Consider the following 24,731-nt stretch of genomic DNA (forward strand, 5'->3'; position numbering starts at 1 on the left):
TAATAGTGTCAGCGGGCAGAAGTAAAGAGGTTCAACTCAACCTGGAAATTATGAAACTTTATATTATTGTATCTATGAATCACATTTTGTAAACCTTGAGTTAATTTTAATATAGTTTTCTATTTACCAAGTTAGAAGGCCCTTTGAAACAGCCTTCTCCGGCAGAGGGCAGTAGTGGCCTGGTGAAGACGTCGTGGAGCGGAAACAAGAGAAGAAGTCGGATGAACGTGTCCGGGTCGTGTCTCCGTGTGTTGATCGTTTGTGGAGAAGTTTCTCTGGAGTTCACTGAATTCTTCATAAACAGATAACAAAACATCAACAGAGATGGTGAGCAGCGGAGCAGACCTTCACTCTGACTCATACATTACCTTAAACAGATTCACTGTTTAGAGCATGCTAACCTTTTAGCCAGAGTTTAGCCTGCTAGCTGAGCTAACGGGTTTGCTCACTTATGTTTACTATTTATAACTAAAAGTAACATTTGGAGAGTCTTCAAAACATTAAACCATAGACGAAATGTTTGGAATACATAAGTTTAAAATTCAAAGTCTTTAGATGGCGGTTTTGTGGCTCGGAATCAAATATTAGCGTAAACTTGTAAAATTATGAATGAGGTTTGGTGTCAGCCAGCTCCACCTGCCTTTAAAGCGCTCAAGTAATGTAGCAAAGCTGCCTCAGACTAAACATGAGTAAAGTTTCTTTTATATTTATTTTAATCCACAATTAATTTGATCTTAGTGCTGTACAGGGTTAACTGCCAACAAAACAAAAGGTTGGACAGTTTGTTCCAACGAGCTGATTGAGAAATAAATCAATGTGGGGGATAAAAGTGACTGACTTTTGAATGGAGTTTGGTGAGGGCTGAATGAAGATATCACGTCTTTGCTTCATATCAGAGTGTGAAGTCTGTTAACAATAATACGTTACAATAAGCGGCATTTAAACATGTTGTTACTTAAGTTTATGACCAACCTCTTTGTGTTTTTTTACAGGCAAGAAACGCAGAGAAAGCCATGTGAGTATACTGTTTGGGTCTTTGTGTTTGTAACTGTATTTTATATGACTGATTGTATTTTTGTTTGTAGACCAAGAGCTGTCCAGTAAGTTGTGACGTAAGGGTGATATAATTAAATGATAATAGATTATCATAATGCTGATTAACTCTTCAGATTTGTGTCTAAATTGCCTTGACTTGCTCCTCATGGCAGCTGAATACAGTGACTAAAAATATTCCTAAGCAGCCAGAAGTTATTTATGAAGTTGATGAATTTTATGACTCAAAGTGTTACACAGTCTGATGAAAAAGTACTTCCAGTGCGTCTGACAGTATCTAGATTAGATTTGTGAAATGAAACATACCCACGTCCCTAGTTATGAGGTATTTAAAGGTTCTTCTGTTGTTCTGCTGTTTCTAACTGTGTCTCTGTTGGGTCTCATAGGACGGCTCTGGCTCGGTTCAGACAGGCCCAGCTGGAGGAGGGGAAAGTCAAAGTATGTTTTTTTGTATTTTTACCCTACTTTTTGTTTTAAAGCTTCTAAAAGAACAAAAGAACTGACGCCCCTCCTCTTCCTTACCTGTCTGTCTGCCTTTCTGTGTGTTCAGGAGAGGAGACCTTACCTGGCCTCAGAGTGCAGTGAACTCCCTAAAGCTGAGAAATGGAGACGACAGGTAGCAACTGTGCTGGCGTCTTTGGGCTCTGTGACTGGTGCTGAAATGCACTCTGGGAGTTGTAGTTGACCTACGTTTCTCTGTTGTTGTCCCTGGATATTTTTTTTATTCTGTTGTGTGATTTTTTGTGTGTGTGTGTGTGTGTGTGTGTGTGTGTGTGTGTGTGTGTGTGTGTGTGTGTGTGTGTGTGTGTTTCAGATCATCAGTGAGATCTCAAAGAAAGTGGCTCAGATTCAGAACGGTAAATGTCTGTCTTCCTGTCTCAGCCTCACCTGCTGACCTGTCTCTCTTCCTCTGACTGATCTACCTCAAACCTGTCTCTGTTTTTGACCAGTTTGTCTCCCCTTGTTCCTGTCTTCCTTACCTACCTGTCTCTCTCTGTGTGTCTCACTGACATGTCTCCCGTTTCTGTAATTTTGTCTGTGACCTGTCTGCCTCTCACCTGTCTCACTGTCTCTAATTTGTCTTCCCCTGCTTCCCTGTAGTTTTGTTTCTCTCCTTCTTGGTCTCAACGTCACACAACTGTCTGTCCATCTCTGACCCATCTCTCTCTGAACATCTGTCTGTCTCTTCCTGACTTGTCTGACATCCTCTGACTTGTCTTTTCCTCTTTGACCTGTCTGAGTCCCTCTAACCTGTCTGCCTCTCACAGACTTGTCTCCCTCAAACATCTCCACCTCCCAAAACCAGTTCTGTCTCCATGGACATGTCTGTCTTATTTTTACCTGTCTGACTTTCTCAAGCCATTCTTTCCCTCCCTTAACCTGTCTGTGTCTCTCCAACCTGTTTGCCCCCCCTCACCTGTCTGTCTGTCCAACTCGTCTAGTTCTCTCTCTCAGTCTCTCACCTGTCTATCCCTCACTGAACCTACCCTCGCCCTCTCACCTGTCTACCTCTTTAAAACCTGCCTGTCTCTCTAACATATCTGCCCATTTTAACCCATCAGCCTCTCTCCAACTTATCGCTGTCTTACCTGTCTTACTCTCACTTGTCTCTCACACACCTGTCTTTCTCTGTCTTATATGTCTGTCTCTCTCTGAAGCTGCTTTAATACCAGTTTCTCTAACCTGTCTGTCTCTCTCTCATCTGTCTGTGGTTCAGCTGGTCTCGGGGAGTTTAAGATCCGTGATCTGAACGATGAGATCAACAAGCTGCTGAGGGAGAAAGGTCACTGGGAGGTCCGGATCAAAGAGCTCGGAGGACCCGACTACGCGGTAAATACCAACCCAGAACTAGTAGGAGTGCCCTTAACCAGAACCAAGAACTTTATCTGAAACCAGTACCACCTGGGGAACCAGTCTCAGCTTGTGTTTTTAGATCATGACCTGTGGTTTGTGTTTTAGAGTTTAGTTTGTTTTACAGTTAGTGATGCTATGTGTGTGTACAGAGTAATGGAGTGTGTATGTGTGTGTGTGTTTGCAGAGAGTGGGTCCCAGGATGTTGGACCATGAGGGTAAAGAGGTTCCTGGTAATCGAGGGTATAAATACTTCGGAGCAGCCAGAGACCTTCCTGGAGTCAGAGAGCTGTTTGAAAAGGAGCGTACGTGAACTCTGTTTGTTCTTCATCTTTATACCAAAACATCTGCCTCTGTGCTGTCGTCTGATTGGTCCTCTCTGATCATGTGACTTCCAGCTGCCCCAGCATTGAGGAAGACGAGGGCGGAGCTGATGAAGGAAGTGGATGCAGAGTATTATGGCTACAGAGACGAAGATGACGGTGTGCTGCTGCCTCTGGAGGCTCAGTACGAGAAACAAGGTTTGATGGATTTATGATCATTTAATAAACTCTGTGTCATCAGACGAAATCAGACACTTTCAACTCAAACAAAGGGAAAACTACATCAGTAAAATATATTTTAAAGGCTCAGGCAGCAGAGCACAGACACAAACATTTGAAGGGCATATTGCAGGTTAATGACAACTTTTAAGAAATGGATAGGAAAATAACTTGAAAACAATATACTGAAAGAAATTCCTAAATTAATAAACCACAGAGTCTCCTGGAGACGTTTTAGTACAGGTTTTTGTACTTCCGCATTAAAAAAACGGAGTTCCGCTGCTTCTGCCTCTGTTTAACATTGATAAACATGGATCAGACTGTCACTCCTGTTAATGAAGAGGAAGAAAATCTGTATTCTATCCATATGATGGTCCTCAGGGTTATAATGATGAGCCTGTTAGGAAAGATGGAGAGTGGGAACAGGGCAGGATTAGGAGGAATAACATCCGTAGGAGAGCAGAGGAGTTGTGGTGTCAGGAGAGCCAGAGGAGAAGGAGCAGGTGTCCCGGTGAGTGAGTGCTGTTAGCTAGTGATTTGTAGCCTAATGCTGTGTTCACATCAGCATATTTAAAGTTCGAAATCAGATACACTGACTTAAAAAATATAAGTAGTAGGTGTAGGAGCTGATCATAAAGCAACGCGCTGAGCCGTCATTATAAAGCCCATAGAGAGAAAGACAGAGAGGTTTATCCGCTGATCTAGAGTCAGAAAATCAAGACTTTGCTACGGTGCTCAGCTCACGTTTCTGTCGGGCTGAACCTTGGGCTGCATCTCTGACGATCCTTGTTTACCTCTGTCACCAGGAGCCGAGCTAGAGGCTGCTGCTGCTGGTGAAGCTGTAGTTGTCTAATGGGAAAGTAGTCTCACCCAGCTTCGGTATCCCACCCTGAACTCCATCCATAGACTTTATAAAACAGACTCCATCATATCAATCTTCCTGTTGAGAAATGGGCACCATGGGCTACTGCCTTTTTTCTGCACAAAACGAATACAAGCACAAAAGCTAACTCACCGAGTCCAAAATAGTGGACTTTATGTCCTGTTAAGCTAATATTTTTGCATCCATCCATCCAAACACATTTCATTCATCTCAATGGATGGTCAAATTAAATGATACTTTGGCAGAAACACAATAAAAACAACCCGAAATGCCGATCTCACTCATGACAACCTGTTATTCACATTGGCCCAAAGCGGAGTAAAGGAATGTGAGTCCCTTCTTTTTCAAAAAAGCGATGCTGAAAAAAGGGTGTTTTGAACAGCTATACTGAAAAAAAGCCACTTATTCCTCTAAATTTGCGCCTTTTTTGTTGAATAACAAATAAAATAAATTATCGACTTATTCTACTGCCATAATCAGACAATGTTAAGTGTTAATCTAGAAAAAAATTGAAAGCCCATTAATGCCCTTTAAGAGAGCATGTGGACACATCAGGATTACAGCCTTAACACCTTAACAGAAAATGGATGCTGAGCTTTGTCACCTGGACACTTCTACAACAGAGACAGGCTTTTCAACTCTGTGTTGTACCTGGATGATGACACTGAATATTTTGAGTTTAAATTTTGGAGTTTGAATTTCTCATTAAATTTTTGTACACTAATTTTTTTTTTTTAATTATAAAAAAAAAAGGCCAGAACTTTTTTGAGAAGTTTTTTTTTCTTTACATTTGGAACTTTTTAAATCTCGATATTTTGAGGCTATTTTTGCCACTGAATTTATTGCAACATTTAAAAAAAAGGCAAATGCAGAAAAAAAGGTGCTAGACATTTGATGGTTTTTAAAATTCAAAGTCTGATTTTAATGCTGAAAAAAAAAACAGTGTTAGAAATTCATATTGACTTTCCATACTGTGGCATTAATGGAGCCTCCACATGTGTTAGCTCCACAAGCTTTGGACTCTTCTGATTCCCAGAACATCTGGGTTGCTGTCTTTGAGCTGTGTGTCTTTAAATGTGTGTTTGTGTGTATGCAGCTATAATGGAGGCGGTGCAGAAGTGGAAAACAGAGAGGGAGAATCGTCTGTCAGGAGATAAACAACAACAGGAGGAGGAAGAGGAGAGCATTTACACAGTCCACAACGAAGAGGTGAACTTTCTCTTTAAATTCCAGGAGCCTCCAGGAGTTTCACGGACTCTGTAAAAGAAGTAGAATGGAAAATAAAGGACGTGAGGCTGATCAGCTGTTAGTGTTTGTTTGATGTAATGACCTCAGCGTCAGATCCTCCTCCTGGACTGAGATCTGGACTAAAACCATGAACCGCGACTAGTCCTTTAACTCCCTCACACTTTACATTCTGCACTTTATGAACAAACCTTTGTGTGTTTTTGATTTTAATGGATTTAACCAGCGTTAGTCGACCTGAACTGAACCCTGTTCTGTGTTCACAGCCTGATGATGATGAGGAGAACCAGGAGGAGCTGGAGACAGAGGAGGGAGGAGTCACCTTTATGGCACATGTACCTGTACCCTCACAGAAAGAGGTAACACACACACACACACACACGCACGCCCACACGCCCACACACACTCTGAACTGTCACAGTTTCAGACCAAACACTGACCCACACCAGGAAATAACCAGTCAGAGGGTGCGTCTCAAAGCTCCAAAGTTCCATCCTTCCTTCCTCCACTTGCGTCGTTCACTTACGTCTTAGTCCCTCCCACCAGAGATGATGGAGAGAGGAGAGGAAATGAAGAGAGGAGAGAGGATGGAGGAGATTCGTTTTTAGAGCAATGGGACATCCTCTCCTTCGGATCGTCACATGAAGCTACGTGTTTCAGTGATGACGGCATCAGCTGATCACCTCTGGATCATCAGTCAGTCATCTCCAACAGCTGTTTGTGCGTCTGCACATGTGCGCTGTAATAACTCTTATCAAACAGAAACAGTAACAGAGATTTGTCTGTTTCTTTAACCTGTTTAACAAACACGTTACCATGAAGAAAACCTGCTCTCTGTTTATTCTGTGAGCTGTTTAGAAGCTCATGGATCACTTTACCGGTAAAATGCGTAATTGTGAGATTATTTATCCTTTATTTAGAGCCCATCTGATCCTGACCTCTGAAGCTTCTTAATAACCCACCTTATTGTGTCTCAGGAAGATATTATTGATCAGTCAGTTTTCTGTATTAACCTTCTGTTATATTGATTTGATGATGGTTGTGTTCAGTGTTTTGTGCTTTAAACTCACAGCGAACACTTTATTACCAGAGTTATGATCAGTTTCTGTCCTCAGCTTGTCTTTTCTCTCATTAAACTCCGTTGTGTTTGTGAAGTTTCATGTAAAGTCTGAGCTGCTGCATCATCCAATCAGAGAGTGATATTCCATATGGGGGCGTGTCTGTCAGGGAAAAGACTTCTGCAAAGCCGGCTCTTGTGTTTCCTTGATCATAGCTCCTCCGATCAGTCTCCTCCATCCTCTCTCCTCCGAGCACAAATACTGCTCAGTCTTATGGACAATCTTCAAATTGGTTACTCAGAAAGTACCTCTGGTGCCGAAGAGGAGAGAGGAGGCTTCAAATTATCCCTTTGAGTCGAACCCAGAGTCAGACCGTTCTATGATTTATGAGGACAAGTTTGGGTAACCTGGGTAACCTGTCTCTCTCTGTCACTGTCTCTCTGTCTGTCTCTCAGGTGGAGGAGGCTCTGGTGAGGAGGAAGAAGATGGAGCTGTTGCAGCGTTACGCCAGTGAGACTCTTCAGGCTCAGAGTCAGACCGCCAAAACTCTGCTGGGCCTCTAACCCATCTGTCTGTCTGTGACCTGTCGATCTAATTTTGTAAATACCATGTGCTCTTTTTGTACTCAGTCTGTTTCATATTAAAGCCTCTTCAGCTCACTCGCTCCTCTGGTGTCCTGTTGGTTTAACATGAGGAGGGACTCTACAGGTCCACATCATAGTCCGTGTACAACATGACTGTAGTCTCAGTGATGCCGCCTATCTGTTTCTGGACCAACCAGAGGTGGACACCACGTTAGAAATGACTTCACCTAACTTCTACTCAGCCTGACGTGAGGTCAAACATGAGATGGTCGTTGAACAAAGACAAACTGAGCGTAGGGAAAAAAATGGTTTGAGAAACATGATTTAAACACAATCATCATAAAACACCTCACACCATCTGCTGCTGGGTTTTCTTCATTGTCTTGACACACACAAAGCTTTTATTAACACTTTTTTCCTTATAACTTCCTTATAACTTTTTTGGCCAGCAAAAAACGTAACAAAAGGTCAGTAAATGCACATTTATGTAAGGGGTAGTACACGTAAGACAGTAGTAGAAAAAATTGTGTATATATATTTAAATGGTGAAAAAGTGCCTATAAGATAACCCTCGCAGCAAGAGAAATTTGCTCAAAATATTCCTTGAAACTAGAATAATGTTTTAATACAAGTAACTTTTCTCTTGTTCCATTGGCAGATTTTTTTAACTTGTTACAAGCAATTCAGACCTCATTTTGTCTTTAAATAACTTGAAACTAGACATGTTTCTGGACTTATCAGGTAAATGTGGATCATATTAATTCCAAGAAGACGTTTTCTACCGAAAATAGGACAAAAACACTTGATAATATATCAGTATTTTCCAGTGATTTGACATATTTCACAAGATGGAAAGATAGGAAACCACTTTGTTAATTCTCAGGAAGAATTTATTCATTGCAGCAAAAAATACAGTCAGTGAGCAGCTTAGAGAGAAAAAGTCAGACTGAACTTTTTCTGTTTACACCAGAAAATGATATACCTCCTTTTGTTCAGCCTGGCTCATCTGACCTTTGACCTCTAACCAAAGAGTTGTCAGACCTGCTCTAGTGTCACACAGATCCTCAGAGGTAAAACCTTCATGTCTACGATACAAAAGAAAGGAAACATCCTCTCAGTGAAGGTGTGTGTGAAGGTGTGTATGTGTGTGTCAGTATCAGGGTCAGAGAACCATAGTTCTCCTCTGTCCCAGTCCAGACTCACTCTGACCCTCTGGAGGTGATTCTGCTCTGAGAGGACGGTGTGTGGCTCTGAAGGTGAGCGTGCTGCGTATTTACCTCCACACAGGGTTAGAACCCATAACCCAGACCTCAGGTCCCCCTTCCTTTGGACCGACTCTGCTAACACACCCACAAACCACCTGGAGCTCCCCCCCACCTCCATGTCCCAGCTGTGAGTCCCTGAGCTGAAGCCCTCAGAGCCCAGGATGGAGCAGAAAGGATTGCTCCGCTCTGGAGTCTCAGGGAGCTGCTGGGACTCTCCTTTCCTCACAGAGGTCAGATCTTTGGATGGGAGCAGCTCTGGACCAGCAGAGTTTGGGTCCAGAATCACAGGATGATAGGAGACCACGTCCTTCATCTTGTTCCAGATGTAGAAGCTCAGGTTGCCCAGGTGTTTGGCCACATCTATCAGAGCTCCTGAGGGCAGCTGTGGGTCCTCCAGCAGGGGGCGCTGCTGGACTCTCTCCACTGCAGCCTGGTAGTTTTTCAGGAATGAGACGTCTCCAGCTCTCAGCTGCTCCTCTGTGTCTCTGACTGTGTCTGAAAGAGCTGCTATCTCTCTGCTCAGAGCCTCCATCTGCTCGTTCATCCTCTGACTCTTCTGCTCCTCTTCCTCCCTCAGCGCAGACAGCCTGGCCTCCTCTTCCTCTTCTAGAAACTGGTACAGATCCTGAAACTGCTTTCTGATGTGCCACTCTGTGTGCCGGGCCTGGGCCTGGATGTGCTCTTCAGTTTGATGGAACTTCTCTTTAACTCGTTGAAAGTCCTCCAACTTCCTCTTCAAGGGCTCCAGAGTCTCCTCCAGGATCCTCCTGGGCTCTCTGGCAGCTTCATCGATGGGCCTGAATCTGTGGTCTGTGTGTCGCTCTGAATCTCTGCAGACGAGGCACACTGGCTGCTGATGGTCCAGACAGAAGAGTTTAAGTCTCTCAGAGTGCAGACTGCAGAGATCCTCTGAAGGAGTCTGATCCCTCTCCAAGAAGGACTCACACAGATTCTTTAAGACCAGGTTTCGAGGTGGATCTGGCCTTGAAGATCTCCTCTTGCAAACTGGACAGTCCTGTGCTGGTGTCTCCTTCCACCAGGTCTGCAGACAGACTTTACAGAAGCTGTGGCTACATGACAGGACAACAGGGTCTCTGAAGACGTCCTTACAGACCGGGCAGCAGAGATCCTCCTCTGAGGGTGAAGCCATTCAGTCTCTGAGTGAAGCCGAAACCAGCACACAGCACAGGAAGCTGCTACAACAGGAAGGTGCTCCCCCTCCCCCGCTGCTGAGAGTTACCACAGTCACTCATCGTTTAAACCTTTGATGGATTTTAGTCATCAGCAGCTAAAAGTTTAAAGTCTGTTTCACTTTAATAAAAAAATAAACCCTGAAGAAATGAAAGTCACTTAAATCTGATCCTGTTCTGCAGATTTTCTGGAAGCACTGAGTGAAGAAAGTCAATCTTACCGTCCTCTCTCTGAGTCGTTTCTCTGAGTGAAGGGACCAAAACCCACAACCTGCTTCCTGAGTTGTTTCAGGTGAAGCCTCTTTAAAGGTGGAGCTTCATCAGCCCAATGCTGTGTTTCATCTCAAAGTGTCTAAATCACATGTGGGGTCCCTCATCCAAGGTCTACACCCCTTCTCACCAACTAGGTTCTGGTTGTGAGATACACCTGGTGCTCCCAGCCCAGCATGGCTCCAAATCTCTAGCCAGACTCTTCTCCTCTGTCGTGCCCAAATGGTGGAATGAATTACCTAACTCTATACGATCCACAGAGTCCCTTTCTACTTTAAAAATGTCTGAAGACTCATCTGTTCAGGGAACACTTAGGGCCTTAATCTGACCCTTCTCCTCTTTGTCCTCTGGGGTAGAATCAGTCAGAAGGTCTAAGACCCGGCTCTTTGTCAATATTTAGCTCTGATCATTGAATGTTTTGTAGACCCATGTATAGTGTTGCAGTAATTCATTGTGGTTGGTTAAGAATACATTATTCTGCATTTAAAAAAATAACTGGGTTCTTGTTCTCTGTTGGCTCTTAATTAAACTTTTCTAAAGCCAAGACTCTCTGCACGTCCACACACAAAAATAACAAAAATATAATTCAACTAATAAATAAAAATCTAAACTAAGGAGCTGGCTCCTCCAATCCATTCAAGATATCACAGAACTTAATTGTTGATGCAGATTTTATGAAGTCTCACTGCTGGACACGTCAGAGCCTTTTTCATCTTAAATTTAACTATTTGGGAAATTTCTAGCTAGGATACACCACGAACGGACCATGTTTTTTTTTTTTTTTTTTTTTTTTTTAATCATTACTGTTTTTCCTGCAAATTGCAAGAGGAGTCAAACACTTGTTATAGTTTTAGAATTGCCCATTTGTTGAAGGTTGCTCTTTGTAGACTCAAAGTGGAAAAACACAGGAAAAAATTTTTAAAAAAATAAAAAAAATAATAATATTACATATGGAAATAATATGATTTAAATGAAATATTTTATTTTCGTACTTCATGCATTTCAACACGTTTACTTCGAATACAGTTACAATGATCACTTAACCATTTAAATTGGCATTTAATTGAACCCATTACCACACAAACTGACTCAAATTAAAACAAAGAGATTAGCTCTCTCAGGGCCACGTGGCCACTTTCCATTAAGATTAATGATGCGCAGCTGGCGCGCGCTTTCCTCATTCGGAACCTTTGCTGTGCCGAGGCAGGTACCCCCGCTGGGATACCTACCCCCTCCGGACTTGGTCGGGGTCTGAACGGTAGGCGAACAGAACAGTGCGAATGTGTGTTTATGTAGCGATATGGAGTTTACTATTACACGCCCAGGAAAACTCTTGACCTAAGGGGAGGGTGGGGGCTGAGGGTGGTGTTGGGCGGGTGAATGCAGCCGAGGGAAAAAAGTTTGGTGGGCCGGTGCGCGCGCGCGCCCTGCTCCGTCACACCTACACACATTGTCACCGTTATTCCCACTAAGGTCAGTTTTAGCCACCTGAAGCTAAAATGAAGATTGCGGCCTTCAACGTGAAGCGCCTGGGGCTGAAGAAAGTCAAAGACGAGTCTGTCGTCCCCTACCTGATTAAGGTAACTCCTTCTCCTCCTTTAATGAGTTTATGGGAAGTACACTAGTGACGATGGTGACAGAGTGTTTGTGAAGCACACCAGTGATGATGGTGACAGAGTGTTTGTGAAGTGTGTGAACAGTGTGTTGTGTTGCAGATCATGTCTCAGTACAGTGTGGTGGTGATCCTGGAGGTGTGGGATATGAGCGGGGAGGTCATGGAGACATTACTTCAAAAACTCAACAGCTCAAGGTGAGAACTGTAGAGAACACTGGATGGATGGATGGAAATAGATGCATAAAGGAATGGATGGTAGGAGAACCAATCAGAATCCTCTTATCCTCTTAATAAAGACATAAACTTTGATAAAACTATCTGAAACAAGAAGCTCCTCATCAGTGATTGTTTCTTTTCTTCCTGTTTCTTCAGCTGCAATCAAAGCAATCCCTTTTCCATGACGACCAGCGCCAAACTGAAGCGAGACACCTACAAGGAGCAGTATGTTTGTTTCTACAGGTAAGGAAGTCTTGGTTCATGTTGGTCAGAGTCTGGTGTGCTTTTTAAAGAAGTTAAACAAGGTAGAGAAAAAAGTCAGACACAATCTTTCAAATCAAAAACGGACAATAGAAGAATACAAACTGAGAAATCTTTAAAAAAAAATCAAAGCTGGTTTGACAACTTTGCAAATTGGGTGCCTTCAGTCTCAACCACTCACAATGAAGAGATAAAAACACTCTCAGCTACTTTGAGTCTGAGCTTTTAGCACCCTTTTCTCGGCTTGTTAAAGCCCCTAAAACTAGTCAACAATGGGACGAGATGCTGAGCACAAAACACAATAACTTTTTGCCAGATTGGTCAGTTATAACGTTACGGGGCAGGCAAAATGTTTTTCTCCTAGTAGTGTAATAATTTTATGACATCAAATACTAAGTCAGTTTCAGCTTATTTACTGGACCTAAATTGCTGTAAGTAAACAACACTAAAAGAATGTCAAATGGCAACCTCCAGTCTAAAAATATGAGGCAAAGCAGAAGTGCTATAATCTGCAGTTTGTTGGGTGTCCTTTGGAGGCTGGTCCTGGAAGTACCAGAAACCATGGAAACACCAAGCCGGCAATCGTGCTTAGGCAGGGCACGGTTTGGATGGCCAGTGTGACCGCGCCCTTAAAGTCTATGGCCTTTTTACAGTCTATGGTCTACATACAGTCTATTGTCATATTGTTTTGTGCAGTCTATGGTCTATGTATAGTCAATGGTCTATGTACAGATTATGATCTTTACACAGTACTTGGTCTGTATACAATCTATGGGTCTATTTTCAGTCTATGGCCAGGGGCGGACTGGTCTGACTGACGTCTCCCGTTGTTATGGGCTGGGTCGAGTTAAAGTCCAGGGCTGTTTTTCAGTCCCAGTCCGCCACTGTCTATGGCCTATATAAAGCCTATGGTCTATGTACAGTCTATGGTCTACAGTCTATTGTCATATTATTATGTACAGCCCATGGTCTATATACATTCTATGGCCTATGTACAGGTTATGATCTTTATGCAGTTCTTGGTCTATGTGCAGTTTATGGTCTATGTACAGCTTATGGTCTATGTACAGTATTTGGTCGTTGTACAGTCTATGTTCCATATGTATTATTGCTGTTACCAAAGCCATTTTTAGTCTTCTGTTTTCATAAAGTGAAGAAAGAGAGAAGATAGCACACTGCATTAAAGCATAATTAATTAAATCATAAATAGACTCAGTCTATGAGGTAATACCATTATTACACTATCGGGAGAATATTATTTTTACACCCCATAATGTAGTAACCAACCAAACTTGCAAAAAGTTATTACATGTTCAGCTCACCACTTTTGTCATATTAACCAGTTATAAAATTTCTGGTTGTTACATATCAGGCTCTAACAAGGCTCTGTCTTTGTAGAGTTAGTTCATGTTGAAGACCAGCAAACAGCCTCATTGTCTGAGTCTTATTCATGATGTCTCAGGGAGGCCGATGTGACCCTGAGAGCCTGTTACAAGCATCCCGATGATCAGGTCGGGAATGTCAACGCCTTGGACAGGAAGCCGTACATCCTGCGCTTCCACTGTCCTAACACAAGTGAGTGCTTGATGCTTTAGTTTTCTCTAACTATGGCATGAATACATGCCTGTCCACTGACTCAGGCATGGATGGATGGATGGATGGATGGATGGATGGATGGTTGGATGGATGGATGGATGGATGGATGAATGAATGAATCAATGAATGAATGAATGAATGAATGAATGAATGGGTCGATGGGTGGGTGGGTGATGCATGGAGTATGAATGGATGGATAACTCATTAAATGAATGAGTGGTTGTAGTGTGGTTACTTCATTGTGCTGATGTATCCCAGTTTTGGGAAGCATGGTCCTGATCCTGGTCCACACCAAACCAGCTGATGCAGAGAGGGAGCTCAGACATCTGTATGACGTGGTCCAAGCTGTGAAGAAGAAGTGGAGGACGAGGGTAAGCGTGATGTTTTAACTATGTTTTTGAGAGACAGAGAAAGCATTTATGTCAGGACCAGTCCTGAGGCCTGATCTGAACAGTTTTCTGCTATAGAGGTAACTTCAGGCTTAACCCTCAACTATCCATCCTAAGACACTCGTTCACTTTGTACCGGGATAAATCATCACAGTGACTTATGCTGGACGGCTTACCTGCAGGTTAAGTTCCAGATAAGAAATCAACGAGTAGAAAATCACCGCTTCCTGATCAATCAGCTCTTGAGGAAAATGACCTGCCCATTCAAACCTTTGCACATTTAGAGAGCACACACGATGATACAAAAGACAGATTGCACAGGATCTCTCTCTTCTGATCTTTTAGAGGGATTATCAGTCTTTGTCCTCATAAAGATGTGCACGCATCTTGGCCACAGAAACAGCGTTTAGGTACATCTATTCAGACAAGTTAGCGTTCATTAAACACTAAATTCAACCTTTTATCAGCATAAAAATAGCGACCATGCTAACTGGTGGCTCTCAGCCGACAGTGTCAGTGATTAACGGCCGAGAGTCGCCAGTTAACAGGATCACACTTTACACTGACACACCAGTGACGTCTGCAGGTGAATAACTGAATGTGCCGTCTTTATCTGATGTGGTGCAGTTCTCTGGACGTAGTTTTCTGGTTCTTTAATTATGAACCAGGTCTCAGACTCAGCAGTCTGTGTGCTCTATTTGGTTTGGGAGGGTTTCGGATTTATTGACACAGGTTCACGTCCTGGTCTGTCTCAGACTGTTTCCCAAAGCCCAGGTACCTTGCCTTGCCTTGGTCTGATGTGGGCGTGGGGTGGGCGTGGGCAGGAATCCACATCATCAGTCGCTGCCCAAGTGCTGTTCCAGTGTTCATGTCCTCCGGAGGCATATGTCCTCCGTTTGGTTAGCATGTGGCTAATTGACCAAGGATACACAGGTGTATCCTTCGTGGCCTTGCCATGGCTGTAAATACCCAACATGCAACGCGTGAATCTACAAAAAAGGAAAAAAATGGAAGGAAAAGACGCTCCAGCGGAGGCGCGCAGTAAGTTCCAATTCAAATTTAAGTAACAAATACACATCTGAAAATAACAACTTAAACCATGTCCACCACTTAACTCTTTTGTGTGTCACTCACGTAATTATAATTACTGAGAAGCTGCACCTTCAGGGTGTCAATGATGTGACAATATAAAAGCAAAAAGTGTTCAAAAGTGGCAAACCATGACAATATTTGTAGCTGCTTGAGCATACGGTCTACTCCCACGTTTGTATTTAACTTTCCAAGCACTGTCCACAGTGCAACACGTTATGTGAGGCAATGTAACTCCAATGACACAAAAATTTTTGACAGGAATCTGATGGTAAAAATATGCCTTTGTAGGCTGTTCCATTAGCATCTCCTTTTGAGCAGAGGCAGGACACTTGCATTGGATTGGACAGAAGTGGCTTCGGAGGCACTGCCTTCAAAGGCAAGGCAAGGCAAGGTACCTGGGCTTTGGGAAACAGCCTCGGTCTACTAAGTGTCCACGGATAATGCAGTCATAAGCATCGAGTGACAGTTGTGTATTTAAATTGCTCTCTGGGTACACACCGGATTTCTTCGCTAAAAAATGTCCGTCCACCTAATATCTGTCCACTTGCTAATCTCTTCTGTCCACTATTTCACAAACCTGGGAGCCGTTAACTGTCCATCAAAGTGACGATATTTACAAAGTCAAAGTGACGAACCGTTATACTCCACAGTGCTTCTGCACCCAAGTTGCGCACGCGTCCGCTGTTGTAGATACACAAGTAATCCCTCCATAGTGTCTGGTGTTCACTAGGGAGCACACTACACACTAACCCATTCTTCACATTCTTCACCAAAGTAACAGCTTTTCAGCCTCTTAAATTTCAGGATAATTGATAATGGAAAAAGTTGTGGAGATGGCGGGGATATGGGCTGTATGAATAACAATGCCAGTTGGAGGTGTTAAGTAAAGTCGTTTTAAGTATTACAGATAGATTTCTTACTTCCTCTTTGGTCAGTCAGCTGAGTCAGCTCATGCCTTGATTGGCTTTGCTCTGGTACACGTGACATTACGCGCTGTACATGCTCGGCTCTTCTCCGAGCGCCCCACACACTATAGGATTTTAGTCACAAATATAAAACATGTTCATTATCTATGATCTCTGAATTGGAGGCCCTCCAAGCAGCTCCAACCAGACAAAATCACTGTTAACACACCCCACACCACAGGAAAATCACACACCATGTCCTCAGACAATCGGGCCTTTGCTGGCTGTGATCATAAGGGGGAGATCAGGACGAAAACCAATTATCCTGTGGCGTGGACCCACCTTCAGACGCTGGAAACTTCACCCCTTTTATCTGAGTACACTGTGCTCCGTGCTCTGTGCACACTGCTCTGTTCCCACCTCCTCTTCAGGTGGAGGAGAACTTCCATGAGGAGCGCTGAGCTCACCTGTGTTCTCACTTTTACAGAAAATTGTGATTGTAGGCGACTTCAATGCAGATGGACGGTATCTCTCCCAAGTGCAGAAGAGCAACATTCAGATCTGCTCTCCTCCTTACCACTGGCTGATGAGAGATGATGTTGACACAACCTCCAGTAAGTGCACTGACAACACCTACGGCAGGTAAGGTCACCTGGATGACTGGAGTTCTTCTTTTTTTCAGCAACGTTAGTGGTTTCAAAAGGTTGTAATAATTTTCATGTCAACAGGGTCGTAGTGTTTGGAAAGGTCACACTGAGGGCCGTCGTTCCAGACTCCGCTAAGCCGTTCAACTTCCAGAGAGAGTTTAACCTCACTGATGAGCAGGTTAGACCGCTCACATCTCACCTGTTGATAGGTTGAAGTGTCTCAGTCAGGAACACCAGAGGTATAACTCCAAATATGACTTTGTTTTATTTCTAAGGCTCTCAGAATCAGTGATCACTACCCCGTGGAGGTGGAGCTGATCAAAACGAGGGGGGGAAGGCTTAGAAGAAGAAAATTCAAAGGTAGGTTTGTTTATGACATAAAGTATCAGTGACATGAAACTGTCTGAGAAGTGAAGAGCAGATTTTTTTTCTGTGGAGATTCTGAAACATCTGATGTTAAGTTCATGGAGCAAAGACATTTCGGGTGCAACCACAGTTAGATTTTCGTCGTTAGGTGGTGGAAAATGAGGTTGCTTAGTGTGGTGCAGGCTTCAAAGAGGTCGGATTAAGCCTCTTGATTTTTATTAAGGTTTTTTCTTCCTCACATTAATTAATCAGATGGTCTTCGCTCAGTCCCCTTCAAAACCAGGTGTGTCTGCAAGTATGTTTCTATCTATGCAGATAATTTCAACCTTAAATAGACCAGACTCCAGCGGACGTGTTCTCTCGATCCTCTGTACCTTCTGATGAACATGATGAAGAGCTTGGTAACTGTCTTGGTTTGTTGGTTGATGAAGCAGCTGTAAAATGGAAAAAGGGGGACAGAGTCCTCTTCTTCCAGGGTCCCTGGATGAGCCCCGTACCTAAATATGTTTCCCTTTGCACTGACTCATCGAAGGCCTTTGACACAGTTGATGACATCATTTTATGATACAGTTTGTCTTCAATTGGTCGGGATGATGGTGGAGGTAACAGGTTTCAGCAGAACTCGGGTAGTTGTAAATGATGCAAAAATATCTTTAATCGAAGTCAGCAAAGGAGTACCCCAGGGATCAATCCTTGGTCCTCTTCACTTTTCTCTCCACATCAATGACATTAACATAAAACAAAACAGAGAATTTCCTTTCTATGCTGATGATACCATTTTATACTCCTGTGCACCCAACCCCTAAAAACACACTTGATATGCATTTTCTTTTAGTTCAGATGGCCAGTGTGACCGCGCCCTTGGGTGCTGATACTTTTTGCTTTCTCTCAATAACAGCGAGTCATCTCTGGGCTTGACCACGCCTCAGTTTGAGGCTACACACCAGTGCGTGCCAACATGAGTGTGAACAGTGGGGAAAATAAGTATTGAATGCTTCAACTTTTTCCTCATCACATTTATTTCCAAAGCTGCAATTCAAACAAAATTTCTACCAGACATTGGTATTAACTCAAATAATTCACACATGAAAAGAAATCACAATGTTCAGGTCCATAAATAATGATTATGTGGAATTAAGTACCATAACAGAGGAAAAAAGTTGAACACGCTAACTGAGACACATCTAATATTTAGTGGAGAAGCCTTTGTTTGCAATGACAGCTACCAGAAGCTTCTTGTATGTTTTAACTAATGGTCCAGACTGCTCAGGTGATTTTGTCCCATTCCTCTGCACAGATTGTCTTTAAATCTGGAATATTCTTTGGTGCCCTCTGGTGAACCCTTTTCTTCAGTTCTTTCCACAAATGTTCAATTGGATTTAAGTCAGGTGATTGACTAGGCCATTTTAACAGATTGATTTTCTTTTTTTGAAACCATTTGAGAGTCAACTTTGCCGTGTGCTTTGGATCGTTGTCCTGCTGGAAGGTCCAGCCATGTCTCATCTTCATCATCCTGGTGGATGGCAGCAGATTCATATCAAGAATTTCCCCATACATGGCTACATTCATTGCTCCGTCAATTATATGAAGTTTGAAAATACCATGAGATGAGAAACAACCCCATGCCATGATGCTTCCACCTCCAAACTTCACTGTAGGTGTAGTGTTTTTTGGGTGATGTGCAGTGCCATTTCTCCTCCAAACATGGTCTGTAGTATGACAGCCCAAAAGTTCAGTTTTGGTCTCATCTGACCAGACAACATTTTCCCAGTATTCTACAGGCTTGTCAAGATGCTGTTTAGCAAACTTTAAACAAGCATCAGCATGCCTTTTCTTGAGGAATGGAGTCTTGTGGGCTGAGCGTCCATAGAGGCCATGGTGGTGGAATGCATTGCCTATTGTTTTCTCTGTAACAATTGTACCTGCTGCCTCCAAGTCTTTCTGAAACACTTTCAGGGTGTTCCTTGGCTCGTTGAGTACTCTTCTGACTATCTTTCTGACTCCCTGGTCAAAAATCTTGCAAGGAGCTCCTGTGCGTGGCCTGTTGATGGTAAGGCGGTGCTTCTTCCACTTGCGAATAATGGCCCCAACGGTGCTGACTGGAATATTCAGGTGCTTTGATATAAGTCTGTAACCAGTTCCATTCTGATGCTGAGCAACAATCAGGTTGTGAATGTCTTCAGAGAGCTCTTTGCCTTTACCCATCATGAGGTGTGTCGTATTTAACTGCTTGGTGAAAAAAACACCTTTTTTATAGGACCATCAATTAGCTGTAGCCCAGCTGATGTTGGTTTGCATTAATTGGAAGTTTAAGTAATAATTACTGACAGATTTATGGTGGTATGGTGTATTTCCTTGCCAAAGTATACAGCCTTTCCATGGTGTGTTCATTGAACATTTTTCCTGTGTTATCGTCCACATAATCATTATTTATGGACCTGAACGTTGTGATTTCTTATCATGTGCAGATTATTTGAGTTTATACCAATGTCTGGTAGAAATTTTGTTTGAATTGCAGCTTTGGAAATAAATATAATGAGAAAAAAGTTGACGCGTTCAATACTTAATATCCCCATTGTATCTTCATTTGCCAGTAAACCAACTAACAGGAGCTGGGCATGAACTTAGTATTGAACATTTTCGTTATTCTGCAAAAAATTAAGATGAAGCTGATCCCAGAATGAAGCTTAAGGAAACTGATTTACAGATTCATTGTTTTAATGTGAGGCTGTTTTCATTCCCTCATGTCAGCTCGATGAGAAATCATTTTTTATTTTCATGTTTTAAAACCTGCTGCTGTCGAAGAAGAATTCTCTGGCTCTGCTACATGTTTCACTTTTGTTTTTTATTTGATGTAAACACAAACAGGACACAAGTGGAAGAGGAGGAAGAGGATGATGATGATGATGAAGAATGCAGAGCTAGCTATAAAACAGGAGGAGGGGCTGAAGGTGAAGGAGGAGATGAAGGTGAAGAAGGAGGTGAAGGTGAAGATGGAGGTGAAGGAGGTGAAGAAGGAGGTGAAGGTGAAGATGGAGGTGAAGCAGGAGGTGAAGCAGGAAAAGAGGGAAATGAAGGTGACGGCACCAAAAAGAAAGAGAGAAGCGCCTTCAACAACACCCGCCAAGAGAAGAATTTGGGAGAAAATGATGAACAGGAAGCTGTGATAAATGTTTGATTGGTGGGTTTATTTATGTGTTCATGTTAAACTGCTGCTGATAGCTTTAAGATATTAACAGTTACAGCAGAAAGAAACCCTGAAAGGCTGTGAAACGTCTGGCTAATGAGCGAGGTGGCTAAATGTAGCTTGAAATTGTGCTTTATTTTGTTTTTCTGTTTGAAAATATGCATAAACATACAAGTTAAAGAGGTCAGTCTGCTCTGTTTTGATTTATTGTTTCTATGCGGTACAGCACAATCTTTCTTTTTGTTGATTAAAATCCCAAAATTCTTAATGTGGGCTTTAAGTGACTCCCGAAACCTAAGTATAATTTAATACACTCTATAATCTCTGTTTTACTTCATAAACTTAGAGTGGATTTGTTGGTAATTTAATTTTTTCACTGTTAAATGTTAAAATTAATGGTCTTAATGTTATGATTCTTGTCTCAGCGTCTCGTGTTTCTCCCTGACAGGTGCCTCTTAAACTGGATCACTCATAGCGTAACAAATAGCACATGATGATGGTCAGTCCCAGGTCCTAAAGACGCCATGAAAGCTGTGTGATGTCTTTAAGCAATGAGTTATTTATGGTTCAGGTGAAATTTAGATCAGGAACTTATAGTCCAGGGTTAAAAATTTGACATCAGCTGCTACAGAAGTTAAAAAAAGAAAACAGGAAGAGACAGAAACCATGCAGAGTTTGTAATTTAACAGCTTCAGACATTACAAGTCAATCAATTGTGACAGAATGTTAAATACATCCAATAAATAAGAATCTAACATGGGAATAATAATGAGAAGTATCAGTTCAGTAACCTGTTATATACATGTATGACCACCAGAGGGTGATAGAGCACCAGAATATAAATCCCCACCTTGGTTTCTTTTCTCATGAAACATAAACTTCAGGAAGACTTCAGACAACAAACTACAGCCAGGTCAAAGCTTTCTCTGAACCTCAGAGAAAGTGGCACTCAGACTTTTTCAAGACTTGTATTTAAACATGTATAAACAGATAAAACACACACACACACACACACAAACAATTATATTTATATATCTTAAATAGTTCAGTCTCTTAAAACCCCTGTGAAGAGGTTCTAGGTGGTCTTGAAAAAGTCTTAATTCTAGATATTTGCCTGATCATAATCCCAGCAACAAATTACGTTACTTCTAAAGGCACGGTCACACTGGCCACCCACACCGTGCTGTGCTTAGGCAGGTGGGGAACGGTGCTGCTGGGGGGGCAATCGTGCTTAAACACGGCATGGTTGCCCCCCCGCAGCACCATTCCCCAGCTGGAGAGTACGGCTAGCTGTCACACTACCTCTTTATGAACCAGACTTAAGCGGGTATCACACGGGCACGGCCCTCCTACAACATCATGAAGCGTCTGTTTACATGAAGTGTGATCTCATCAGTCAGCACAATAAGACACAGAGAGCACTGCTACTTTAGAGACTTTTGGACTTACAGTAAGTCATTTTTGCCCGACACAGCCCTCTAACACCCCCGCTTAGTTTAAAATGATTGTCAAGAGATGTGCTCGCGGCGATCATACGTCATGGATTGCATGCGCTATCCGCGTGCTTGTGCATGAAGTAAACTGTGACAAAGCCCACCTCTCTGAGGCGTGCCAAAGCAGAGAAGTGAATCGTGCTTGAGCACGGCATGGTTGCGGTCACACTGGCCATTCAAAACCTGCTTCAGGGCTGAAGCGTGCTTTGGCACGGCACAGTTGGCCAGTGTGACCGTGTCCTAAAAGCGATTACTAAGTTTCCCTGTCCAGATCATCCAGGACTGGATTGATTTACCGCATGAAGAAGTCTCTGACAACACTACGCAAGCCGACATGTCTCAGAGCACCAGGCTGTGAGCACAGCTAACACAGACGGCCACTGAACTATGGGACAAACTGAGTTTACAAAGTTTGCTTGTTGTCACCTTCACACAATAGCTCCCCATATCCATTAATAAACAAGTCACCTTCTCACTTTGCATCCTGGGAAAAGTTCTTGAAAGAAGAGCAGATGTTTTTAACACTACTTTTCTTTGCTTCAAAAATAACTCCCGCCTTGTTGAGAGTCATGTCCTGATAACAGTGGGTGCTACTGCTCATGGGAAATTGAGTCTTCATCCCTGGAAAATTCTAGCTTTTCCAGATAGTTTCACAGCACCTTTAAAGACAACAGCTGAGTTGTCTTGCCGTGTTGTCTTATCACAAGTCCCCACCTCCAATAGTTCCTGGACTTTTGGAAAATGCTACCTCCCAGCAGGACTGTTTCAGTGGGTTGATTTGTTACCCCAGAACTAAGGCCTGAACCACACGTATATGGATATATTCCTAAACATGCATTTTTCTGTCCAATTGGGCCTCTCAACCACACGAACACGGCGATTTCACCCACATAAACGGAGATTTTTAAAAACGGATAAAAAAGTGAAGAAATAAAAAAATATACGGTTGAGTGGATCCGTGTAGCGGTGGTAAACGGAGCTGGTCAAGCGCTTAGCAACAAGTCACTGTGTTTGACTGTGCATGCTCATAACGTTCTTCTTCTATGGTTTTCACATTTTGCTAACCTGCCACTTATCGGCCAGGCATGGCATTGCAGGCTTCAGAGGCGATTGTTTTCAGTTTGGCCTCTTCGTATGGACAGAGATATTTCTGTGGTGTAGACAAGGATTTTTTTTTTAAATGAGGACAAAGATATCTGATCTAAAAAATATCCATATACGTGTGGTTCAGGCCTAAATATATAATCTAGTTCTTACAGTACTTCCTCATCAACTAGTGTGGAGATTCTTATGCGATGACCTCATCATTTCATCAAGTCTTGTCAAGATCATGTGCAGAGTGTTTTGAAAACCCACACACGCTCAGTATGAACATCAAACATTGTTACTTATGTTTAGAATACGGGAAGGCTGGATCCACTCTGTTCAGGCTCTGAAACAGCTGGTACTCCCGTGTTAGCATGCAGAAGTTAGCATTTATCTGTACTTCAGCATGTTTGAAGGTTAAAGTGTTAATTACCTGGATAATAGAGTTCTCATTGTTCAACTCAAAGCCCTCAATCACGTGAGACCTGACGACAGTTTCAGCCATGTTCCCTTCCTGGTTTTATGCTGAGTCGTGATTAGTAAACTCTGATGAACACCTGACCTTATGATTTAGTGTCTATGACTCTCGCTGCTTTTTCCCTTCATTCCTCAGTATCTCTGCATTTCTTCACTGACTTTGACCACAAACATAAAAAAAATTCCCCTCCTGATTGAACCCTTTCACTCCGACCACACGCCGAGTTTCAGATGAAGTACGAAAATTTCTTTTAAAGGTCACTCGGTTGTTTTGAGCTGGTGGCCTTTGGGACTTCCTCACAGTCACAGGTTCATGTCGCTTCATTTTACATCTCTGTGTCATGAGACCTTTTTGAATGTCACTGAGATATGAGAGTATCCCAGTAAATAGAAACCCACGTTTTTCTCGCTGTGGCAGAGCTGCTTCTCTTCTCTTCTTGGTGTTTGCTATTTTTAATTAAAGGTTTTCACCCGGGGGTTTCTTCAGCCGTGTTTTACACAACAAGACAAACAACGAAAGCAGCAAAGACAACAATGTCAGAGAAACAATGAGAGGTGTTATTCAAAGGGTGGAGTAATTAAACCATCATTAATCACGTGTTTATTGACGTACGGTGATTTTCCATCGGCTCTGATGTAACAGCTGTGAATTAGCAGACAGGTGTGTTTGGGTGTTCTTGCACAAAAAGCCTCATTAAGACGTGAACTCCTGAAAATCCCCGCAAGTTTTCAGGTCTCTCGTTCACACGTCCTTTGTCAGCGTGAAGTCTTCTCTGTCAGAATGTGGTGTTAAAAAATGTCTTCACACAGAGTTCACTCGACATCCAAGATGAAGGACAAGCTAAGTCTGATACTGTGATGATGGTTTCTGCATTTCTATTGATGCTACGCTTAATTCTCAGAGGACAAACAAGTATCAATATGCTGGTGAGCATAAGAAAGAATTCACGCCTTTATCCTCCCCTTCTCACACCTTGTAGAATTTCTTAACTTTTACGTTAGCTAAACCTGACATGTTGTAGAAGTTTCTCTAAGGAACAGGAAGGAAGAATCCAGATTAAGTCAGGCTGAACATTTTGGCTGCTTGTGTTGACGCATGCCTCAATGGGACGCTACAATTACCAAAGAGGTTGGGTGTTGGCGCTGGGAGTGACATCATATTAGAGCTGAGCAATTAGCTGCTGCTGTTGTTGTTGTTGTTAGCATTTGCTGCGTTTACATGGAGCATAATAGGCTGGTTATAAACGGTTAAAAAGCCAGCTAGTGTTGCTAGCAAGGGGCAACATCCAGTTAGTAAAAATTAAGCTATGTGGAAGTGCTAAAAGTTGCTGTTCATCGAGGATCCACTTGAGGCTGTCTGCAGAAAGACAGGAAGTCACGTCCACACCCAGCCAAAAGAAAAACAGACTTTTACAGCATCAAAAACATATTTACAGCCTGGTTCAAAACATGGCTCGGGT

The 24,731-nt window shown here is 42.7% G+C and overlaps 3 protein-coding genes across 3 annotated transcripts; 2 read left to right on the forward strand and 1 right to left on the reverse strand.

Annotated features, from left to right (window-relative positions):
- Positions 1 to 175: 175 nt before the first annotated feature.
- isy1 (ISY1 splicing factor homolog) lies at positions 176 to 7,256 on the forward strand. The gene is made up of 11 exons (XM_074680818.1): positions 176 to 327; positions 993 to 1,015; positions 1,440 to 1,491; positions 1,604 to 1,669; positions 1,868 to 1,910; positions 2,771 to 2,883; positions 3,092 to 3,209; positions 3,303 to 3,425; positions 5,426 to 5,538; positions 5,841 to 5,933; positions 7,088 to 7,256. The coding sequence occupies exons 1-11, from the start codon at positions 325 to 327 to the stop codon at positions 7,193 to 7,195; spliced, it is 855 nt and encodes a 284-aa protein (XP_074536919.1). The 5' UTR covers positions 176 to 324; the 3' UTR covers positions 7,196 to 7,256.
- A 995-nt stretch (positions 7,257 to 8,251) lies between these two features.
- Positions 8,252 to 9,631, reverse strand: LOC141798886 (E3 ubiquitin-protein ligase TRIM35-like). The gene has a single exon (XM_074680806.1). The coding sequence runs from the start codon at positions 9,629 to 9,631 to the stop codon at positions 8,252 to 8,254; it is 1,380 nt and encodes a 459-aa protein (XP_074536907.1).
- Positions 9,632 to 11,135: 1,504 nt separating this feature from the next.
- LOC141807184 (deoxyribonuclease-1-like) lies at positions 11,136 to 17,946 on the forward strand. The gene is made up of 10 exons (XM_074693011.1): positions 11,136 to 11,199; positions 11,420 to 11,521; positions 11,657 to 11,751; positions 11,929 to 12,015; positions 13,496 to 13,608; positions 13,888 to 14,000; positions 16,503 to 16,657; positions 16,744 to 16,840; positions 16,938 to 17,022; positions 17,927 to 17,946. Exons 2-10 carry the CDS (start codon positions 11,441 to 11,443, stop codon positions 17,944 to 17,946), a joined length of 846 nt encoding a protein of 281 aa, XP_074549112.1. The 5' UTR covers positions 11,136 to 11,199; positions 11,420 to 11,440.
- The last annotated feature ends 6,785 nt before the right edge of the window (positions 17,947 to 24,731 follow it).

Source organism: Halichoeres trimaculatus, unplaced genomic scaffold, assembly GCF_033239565.1.
Source record: "Halichoeres trimaculatus isolate MK-OKI-2021-1 unplaced genomic scaffold, fHalTri1.1 fHalTri1_scaffold_1, whole genome shotgun sequence".
Classification (NCBI taxonomy): domain Eukaryota; kingdom Metazoa; phylum Chordata; class Actinopteri; order Labriformes; family Labridae; genus Halichoeres; species Halichoeres trimaculatus.